This window comes from Pseudorasbora parva, chromosome 12 (assembly GCF_024679245.1).
Source record: "Pseudorasbora parva isolate DD20220531a chromosome 12, ASM2467924v1, whole genome shotgun sequence".
Lineage (NCBI taxonomy): Eukaryota > Metazoa > Chordata > Actinopteri > Cypriniformes > Gobionidae > Pseudorasbora > Pseudorasbora parva.
This window is the reverse complement of record NC_090183.1, coordinates 12,233,811-12,242,720: the sequence shown is the minus strand read 5'-3', so window position 1 is coordinate 12,242,720 and position 8,910 is coordinate 12,233,811. Positions and strand designations below refer to the sequence as shown.

General features: G+C 38.2%; 1 protein-coding gene across 2 annotated transcripts; it reads left to right on the top strand.

The window, feature by feature from the left end:
- The first annotated feature begins 1,414 nt into the window (after positions 1 to 1,414).
- Positions 1,415 to 7,397, top strand: ola1 (Obg-like ATPase 1). Of its 2 annotated transcripts, none has more exons than XM_067459144.1 (11): positions 1,415 to 1,566; positions 2,189 to 2,289; positions 2,978 to 3,121; positions 3,209 to 3,336; positions 3,677 to 3,852; positions 3,958 to 4,038; positions 4,621 to 4,718; positions 6,213 to 6,353; positions 6,721 to 6,817; positions 6,894 to 7,016; positions 7,096 to 7,397. In XM_067459144.1, exons 2-11 carry the CDS (start codon positions 2,189 to 2,191, stop codon positions 7,195 to 7,197), a joined length of 1,191 nt encoding a protein of 396 aa, XP_067315245.1. In that variant the 5' UTR covers positions 1,415 to 1,566; the 3' UTR covers positions 7,198 to 7,397. The 2 variants fall into 2 exon arrangements, with proteins under 2 accessions (XP_067315245.1, XP_067315244.1); XM_067459143.1 differs by lacking the exon at positions 1,415 to 1,566 and adding an exon at positions 2,082 to 2,105.
- The last annotated feature ends 1,513 nt before the right edge of the window (positions 7,398 to 8,910 follow it).

Below are 8,910 nucleotides of genomic sequence, written 5' to 3'. Positions count from 1 at the left end.
GCATGTGCCATAATTTAAATTTAGATTGAACATTTTTAAGATGGAAAAATGCAGTTTTGCAGATGCTAGAGTGAGTGAGTAAGATATACATTGAAAAAAAGTGTGTTGGATTTAAATGATTTAATTGTGTACATCGGTCCAACATGAATCAATTAAATTAAACAAACATAATTAGGTCATGTAACTTCAACATCATGGAATGAATACATTTTAAGTGACTCAATTAAGTAGTCTCAAAGTGAAATTTATATGGCTCCCTGACATAAATGATTCAGTCATTCAATTTCATATTCATTCATCTACTTCAATTTTATTACTTCACTAGCTAGTTGACTTTTAACTATAATAGCACAAATTAGCATCTTAAATGCTTTAGCAAAACCTTTATGACAATAGTTGTATTATTCCACAGCCTAAGCAAATGCTCCACTCTTCTCCACAATGATAACCCATTGTATTTTAAATTGTTCTGATAATTCCAACATAATTAAATATTATACATTATTAAACATGATCAAGTCTCCCCCTTTCTCGTCTTGCTTAAAAATACATAAAATAACAGTTTTATATCTAAAATAACAACATTTACTCTTGATTTAGCCATATGCAAAGCATGCTAGGAACTGTAATCATGTACTGGGGATCATGTAATCTCAACACAAATAGATTAAGTTAACTTCAATTTGACATATATTTAAGTGGATTGAATACAATCAGATACAGATGTATAAAAAATGCCCTCGGTTGAGTGTGTGGCTACTCAGCCTATGCAGCGATATAAACATGCAGTAAGAGAAGGTGTGGCTCCAGGAATGACAGGACACAGTTTTCTTCTTAGAGCCTTTACTGAAGACCTCTCTTTTCTGATTTTGTAAAAAGATTATGGCATGTCAAAGCTTCCCAAAGATATACGGGGTCGGAGAGGAGTGTAGCATGTCAACACCTCCAGACATTTTCTAACATTGAGTGTAACAAACTTTTTTCCTGCTGCCTCAACACATATCACTATTAGAGAGCAGCCATAGCACGTGCAAAATATAATGGAAGATGAACCCCAAAAAACACTAAAGGAGATACTGACCCCTAGTGGGAAAATAAAGAAATGCACTAGCGAACTAATACAATACTAGAACATATTTTTTTTTTTTGTAGTCCCTGTAATAATATCTATAAATAAACTACTTACCATATATTTAATTCCAGAAAATATGAGGCACAGTTTCTGGTTGCACTAAACAAACAAACAATTTTTTTTTTACTTTCATGTCTTGGTTAAACTTAGATGGAAAGTGGGTAAACTGTGAACAATATCGTATTAAATGTTTTTGATTTTGTTTGTAATGATATAGAACACAAAATGTTGCCATTACACCATTCCTTAGGTGTGTGTACGTCATACCCTAACGTCATTCTATCGTAACATGTTGCGACCAATCAATGTGAGGATTCAGGACTCTTCCGGTATGCACATTCTTTGCGTTTCATCAGCCGAAGTGTGGAGCAGCGTGTGTTCATTTGAGCACAGCGAAATTCCCCATCTGCTTTCAGACATAGTGCGATATCAAGGTGATATAAGCGTAGGCTTGATCATATTTATATATACATCGCTAAGACGTGTATTTTTGTTTAAATTGTCTGTTTTCATTGCATATTGTCCCCTTCGAATGACCGGCATGCTAACCTGCTACGTTACACACAGTAATGAACTGGGGATAGGGGTATTGATGCCCTGGCTGCACATGTGTGCACTGTTGGCTTCCTAGCAAACGATGAAGCACCCCTACCTCTACTAACCCGGCTGTCACTTGGCTGCGATGCAGGGATTTATAAGCAGTGATATGATATATTCCTTCTCTGGTCCAGGGAGTGGCATATATTTAGCCTCTCTTACAGTGAATAAGGCCGGTCAGTTTACACTCAATGTGGGGGCTATTTTGGGAACCTGGTACCATTAGTTTTACTGTCGTGAAATGGCAGCTAGTTTCTGCAGATAGCCAGGCGAAGTCACACGTTGGGTGGCTTCTACCGCATCTTAATTATGCAAAATATACTCCATTCGTAATATTGCAAGAGACTGATAACATTTTACCATGGCTCCTAAAAAGGTGTGGTAGCTACGTGACTGGTTGTGTTTGTCTCTTAATTATGTAATGCGTCAAAGTGAAAGAAGGTTTGTTTTTCTCCACAGATGCCTCCAAAAAAGGGTGGAGATGGACCAAAACAACCCCCCCTGATTGGACGTTTCGGGACTTCCTTGAAAATTGGAATTGTTGGGTTACCAAATGTAGGGTATGTGTCTCTTCCAGCTGGCATTTTGGCTTTATGAGTGTGTGCTGTGTCTTGTTTGGCATCATTGGAGGAATAGTGTCAGACTGAGAAAGATCATTGAATGCTGTGTGAATGCTTGGCACACTTTTTATTTCTTTTACTTTGTGCCTAATGCAGACTTGTCCTGCTATATTGTGTAAAATTATTAGAAGTACGGTGACTCACGGTCTTGGTCAGTTATGAGAGTGATATCATTCTGCCACGTGATAGGAAGTGGTCTTTGAATGGCAACAAATTGGCACTGTGTCTGAATTTGCCTACTTTCATACGATATAGGATGCGAAAAACAGTACACCAGAAAAATAGTATTCAAAAAACAGTACCTGGTTGACCTACTACTTTGGGTGTGCATTTGATGGACACTTTACTGTCCCATGAAGCCACTGAAGAGAGGAGTTGTGAATTGCGGGGAAGGAATGTGGCAGTGACAACATGGCACATGTTCTTCGTAATGATTTCATTCATACTACCCATATTCATAATAGAATGTGCTTTTTAGAGCGTGAGGTGATGTAGTACATACTAGACAGAGTGTTATTTCGCAGCTTGTGTCTCTGTATGTATAGCATCTATTTCTTACTTTATGCATAACAAAATGTCAGTGATCCATGTTCTTGTCCTTATTGCAGTTCATTTGTGTTGGTTTCAGAAAGTCAACATTCTTCAATGTTCTGACAAAGAGTCAGGCAGCGGCTGAGAATTTTCCCTTTTGCACCATCGACCCAAACGAGAGCCGTGTGCCCATTCCAGATGAGCGCTATGACTTCCTCTGCCAGTATCATAAACCAGCCAGGTGCTCCCTGCATGTCTGCATAATACATTTATCAACACCTCCTGCTCCTAGTCCTAGTGTTAATTTCTCTCTTACCTTTCCCTCCAGTAAGGTTCCTGCATTTCTGAATGTGGTGGATATTGCTGGCTTAGTAAAAGGGGCTCACGCAGGCCAAGGTTTGGGAAATGCCTTCCTCTCCCACATCAGTGCCTGTGATTCCATCTTTCACATGACGCGTGAGTAGATTGGCATTACAAACCACTGAGTTTCTAAAAATAAATTTATATTTTAAGAATTTCTTTTTTTGTAAGTTACCCAGTAGTTAGACAGAATTAGTAGACCGAATTGAACAATATGTGTCAAATAAAAACCTAAGCTTTTTGATATCACAATATAAAAAAACCTGCATGGATTTAGGGAAAATTACATTTAAATTTGCAGCGTTATTATTTCTCTACATAGAAATGTATATTTGTATCCTGGATAAATCTGGAAATATTGTGGAATTTGTGTGGAAGTTCTTTGGCCAAAATATCTTTGTATTAAAAAAAATGATATGTAACTGTTTGTTTGTAGGAGCTTTTGAGGATGAAGATATTATCCATGTTGAGGGGTGTGTTGACCCAGTTAGGGATATTGAGATCATTCATGAGGAGCTGAGGTTGAAGGATGAAGAGATGATTGGGCCAATCATAGATAAGCTGGAGAAAACCGCGGTCAGGGGTGGAGACAAAAAACTCAAACCTGAATATGTGAGTGAACTATATATCCCAGTATGCAGAAATAAAACCTTCTTCCTACTTTACTTGAACAGAAAGCCTGCAGAGACATGCACTGACAGTTTTCTCTGCTTTCAGGACATCATGTGTAAAATAAAGTCCTGGGTGGTTGATGAAAAGAAGCATGTCCGTTTTTACCATGAATGGAACGACAAAGAGGTTAAAATCTTTTTTTCTTATTATTTGTAATCTAAAATAGAGATGCAGGAATGAGCCCTAAAACCTGGAAACGAGTTTATATATTTGCACTTCCATTTCCCCGAATTAACCGTGTTGGATTTTTGGTTAAATGTCTGAAATGAGGTTTGTGATTTAACACAAGTTCAAGACATTTTCAAGTTTTATTTTAAGACATGAAATACATCAGTAATGATCCACTTTTTTCTAAAACATTTTTGTCTCGGATTTTTTAAATTTTTTTAATGAAATATTTCGGTATTTCAACAGTTGCTGGAAGCTTAGTGGTGATGAGGTGAAAGTCATGTAATGTAGTTTATAGCCTAGCTTTTTACTATGTTTCAACCCTAAAATTCATAAAAGATGTGTTCATTCATAAAGATTTTCCTGATGAAACTTAAATTGCCTTTAAAAAAACCTTAAACTTATTTTCCGCAAAGTCTGATACTAGCTTCTGGGTTGGCTCACAAAAATATGCAGCACTCTACCTGCAGCACTCTATAATCTGCCTTAAATTGCTCAGAAGTATTACTTATTCACTAACTGTTTTTTGTTGTTTTTCAGATTGAGGTCTTGAATAAGTATCTGTTCCTGACATCCAAGCCAATGATCTATTTGGTAAACCTCTCAGAGAAAGATTACATTAGGAAAAAGAATAAATGGTGAGAGAAAATCTTAGCTGAGTGGCTTCTGTTAGTAAATCCTTTCTGTGCTGGTCTTACACATCCTTTAGACCACGTGAAAAAAGTCTCAATCTACTGGCCAACGTACCAAGAATTCTTCAAATGTTAATGGTGCAGTAAACGATTTTTGAAAAACACTCAGTATTTTAAATCAACCCAAACAAACACACTTTCATTGCTCCGCCCCCAAAATGCACAAACATGTAATACAAAAGTGGATGTCTCTTTATCACAGCTGAAGTAACGCAAAATAATATTTTATGAAAAATAAAGCGAAGATGACATGAATCACAAGGACAAAAAATGAACATGCAGTACACATATATAAGTTTGTTGGTAGTCACCAGCAGCACACCATCTCCAGACAAACAATGACACTCAAAACTCTACTGTTACTATAGCTAACATCAACTACAGTATATCTTGGTTCTGTGAAACATGGCAAAACCAGTGTTACTTGCGCATGGAGCAGAAACAACGCAATCTCTGCATGTGTTTTCAAGCCTTCCTGTCTGGGTGTTGAGCACTCCAAAGCTTTTCTGATATTAACGTGAGCTAAAGCTCTTGCCTGAACATAACCCTTTTTTCCCGGTGACCTTTTGTCTTTTGTAATGACTCATAGCCACCTTTCTACAGTCTTTCTTTAAATCTCTCTCTTGCTCACTCTCTCTCTTCACCCATCATGTGTGTACATCCTCTACTGCTGATTAAAAGTGTATTGTGCTGCTTGGTCCAATCCTTTTTCAACAGTGTTTCTCAGAAATTTGATTACTGCACCTTTAAGTTTATTGAATTCAGCTTTCAAATAATTTTTTTGTATCCCCCTTTTTTAGTTTTGAAAGTCTGCGCACCTCCATGAGCTACTTTATTTTGCTTATCCAACTGAGGCAAAAATGATTTCATAGGTGTTAATTGATTGTTATGAATATCTTAAAATACTTACTTTTTACATTAAAGCCTGATAGTGATGTGTCTTGCCTCTGAGTCCACAAATAAATATAATTTACTCATGTCGTTCCAAACTGTATGACTTTCAGTGTCATATTTTTGTCTAGTGTGGACAAAAAATACAATGGAAGTCAATGGGAACCAAAACTGTTGGGTTACTAATATCTTCTAAATATCTTCTGTGCTCCACTGCAGAAAGTCATACAGGTTTGGAACAACATGAAGGTAAAAAATTAAAAATTTTGGATGGACTTTTCCTTTCATGGCATGACCTGTTTGATCTTGAATTGCGATTTCTCAGTTGTCATTACTCCAGTACACTTGGAGAGCAGTATTCTACTTATATAATGGAGAGATGAGTTGCTCAATAGAACTGCAAAAACTGTATGTAGTCCAATATCGTGGTTGTAAAAACATTTGTGCTGTAACAGTTCAGTTGGCCCCCCGATGGAGAACTGGCTTTTGTCCCCAGGGGTCCCACACTCATTACCTGATGTAAAACATTTGCTGTCTTTTCTTTTGTAGGTTGGTGAAGATCAAGGAGTGGGTTGACACTCATGATCCAGGTGCGCTGGTCATCCCGTTCAGTGGGGGATTTGAGAGCAAGTATCAGGACATGACTGATGAAGAGAAACAGAAATATTGTGAGGAAAACAAAACACAGAGGTCAGGATTGGCTTCTCTTTGCTGAATTTAACAAACTTCATACTTTTTCACATGCAAAAAGCATTTTCCGCCATACTAAACTTATGTTCTAAATCAGACATGGGCAACTTCGGTCATGGAAGGGCTACTGTCCTGCAGAGATAAAACTCTCTTGCCTGTAGCTTTCTAGTAATCCTGAAGACCTTGATTAGCTTGTTTAGGTGTATTTGATTAGAGTCGGAGCTAAACTCTGCAGGAGAGTGGCCCTCCAGGATTGAAGTCGCCCATCCGTGCTCTAAATGCTGAGCCAGTCAATCATATTGTAGTGATTATCATAATTCTTGCCTTGAAGATTTTTACGTTGTGAATCTTTAATTCTTCATTTCAGTATTCTGACTAAGATCATCAAGAATGGGTATGCAGCCTTGCAGCTGGAGTACTTCTTCACAGCCGGACCTGACGAAGTCCGTGCATGGACCATCAGGGTGAGCAAAACACATGCCTACAGACACTTTAACGTGGATTTCTGATGCAGCTCTGAAATATTCACGTGTCTTACAGAAAGGCACCAAGGCCCCGCAAGCAGCTGGAAAGATCCACACAGACTTTGAGAAAGGCTTCATTATGGCTGAAGTCATGAAATTTATAGACTTTAAGGAGGAAGGCAGTGAAAATGCAGCTAAAGTAAGATTTTGAAAAGATAATAGAAAATAGCGTGGGTTGTTAAAAGTTGAAAATTGACAATGTTGTTGAATGCTTGCAGTCTGCAGGGAAGTACAGACAACAAGGACGGAACTACGTTGTGGAAGATGGTGACATCATCTTCTTCAAATTCAACACACCTAATCAGCCCAAGAAAAAGTGAAGTCAACGCACCGTCTGTGGCACCTGCGGAGTCTCTTCATTTATGGCTTTGGAACATTCAAAACACAATCACATCATGGTGGTTTATTTTTTATTTTATTATTTTGGCTGAGGGCTGAAATAAACGTAAAGGCTAGTCTGCTTACAAAAGCTGCATGTCACTCAGCAGTTGATTCTAATAAAACACTTCCTCAGACCAAAGTTTTCTCTGTTCAAGGTACTTTCCTAATCACCTCACAAATTTATATTATTTGTCTTTGTGCTGCATTGATTTCCGATGTTCAGTCAGTTGGGATTTATAGTATTAATGCTGCCTTCACGTTCTATCGGGAATTTCCTACATCCCACTGAAGTCGTGATTTTGTTTAAACTAGGAAACTAGTATTTACAAAAATTCCGATAGCACGTGATGGCAGCATAAGCTGCTGCAAAACAACATTTATAGAGATTTACATAAGCAAATATATTAATACAGAAACCGTTTGGGAGGAAACAATCTCCAATGAAAAATCAAATGGTCAAAATTGGCTTTTTTTATGTTTTATAAATATCCTCCATTTGAAACAGGAAGGTATTAGGTCTTTTGAGTGTCCAATTTGCAATCAAAGGTGCAGTAAGCAATATCTGTGTAATGCTGTTGGAAAAAATATATTTGCTAGATGTACTATTCTGTGTGGGTGTAAAGTGAGTGTAAAGATCACCGCAACACTTTGCCAATCAGCAATAGTGGGCGTATACACATGATGGGGGAAGAGAAGGAGAGTGCACTAGCGGGACATTTAGGCTGTGTCTGAACCTAGGCAGCTGACTTGTCTCGCTGCCTTATCAGACAATGGCTGCGTCCAAAACCTGGAAAATGTTGCCTTCGGAGGACACATTTGAAGGCAGGAAGGCATCAAGCTGCGTCCGAATCTAATGTTTGCTCCACTTCCTATCTCCTGACATACCTTCATCTGATCGATTTTTGAAGGCAGCACACGTGTCCTTCGCTGCCTTTGATATCCCACAATCCTGTGCTTCCCATCAGTGACAGTTAAACTGGGGAAAAAAGATGGCGTAGAGAAGTTGCGTTTGCAGGTCAGTTTGTGTGTAAATGTACGATTTTTACCAACATATTACACTTCTAATATAATTTCTAGCGACAAATCACTACTGTAGTAATTAAATGTTTAGTTCTCACCAAAGCTCTCTCTATTTTGCTGTCTTTTGCTATCTTGTGTGTTCAAATCGGTTCAAATGCAGCACTGCCTTCCCGGAATGCTATGCGGGCGCATTAAAGTCACTTGACGTCACCCATAGGAATAAAGTAGAGCGCGGCGTGACAAGTGTTGCACGGACAAGGGGATCTCCACCTTTAGAAGTCGGTCCGAAATTAGTTTCATGAGGTGCCTTCATGCACAAAACGCTGCCTTACAAGTCATTTTCTGATAAGGCAACGAGTCAGCAGCCTAGGCTTACGGATGCAAGTGTAAGGCAGTGTTTTGTGAGCGACGGCACCTCACAAAACTAATTTTGGACAGACTTCTAAGGCAGTGCAACAGTTTAATGATCTACAGCAAAATAGAGGGAGCTTTGATGAGAACTAAACAAATATTTAATTACTACATTAGTAATTTCTCACTAGAAATGAGATCATAAGTGGAAAATATTGGTAAAAAACATACATTTACACACAAACTGACCAGCAATCGCAACTTTCGGATGGCATCCTTTT

What these genes read in the sequence shown, in the direction of transcription:
- ola1 (XM_067459143.1), top strand. An exon ending in GTTGGGTTACCAAATGTAGG is followed by an intron (nt 2,290 to 2,977) that starts GTATGTGTCTCT and finishes TGTTGGTTTCAG; the next exon opens with AAAGTCAACATTCTTCAATG. An exon ending in ATGAATGGAACGACAAAGAG is followed by an intron (nt 4,039 to 4,620) that starts GTTAAAATCTTT and finishes GTTGTTTTTCAG; the next exon opens with ATTGAGGTCTTGAATAAGTA.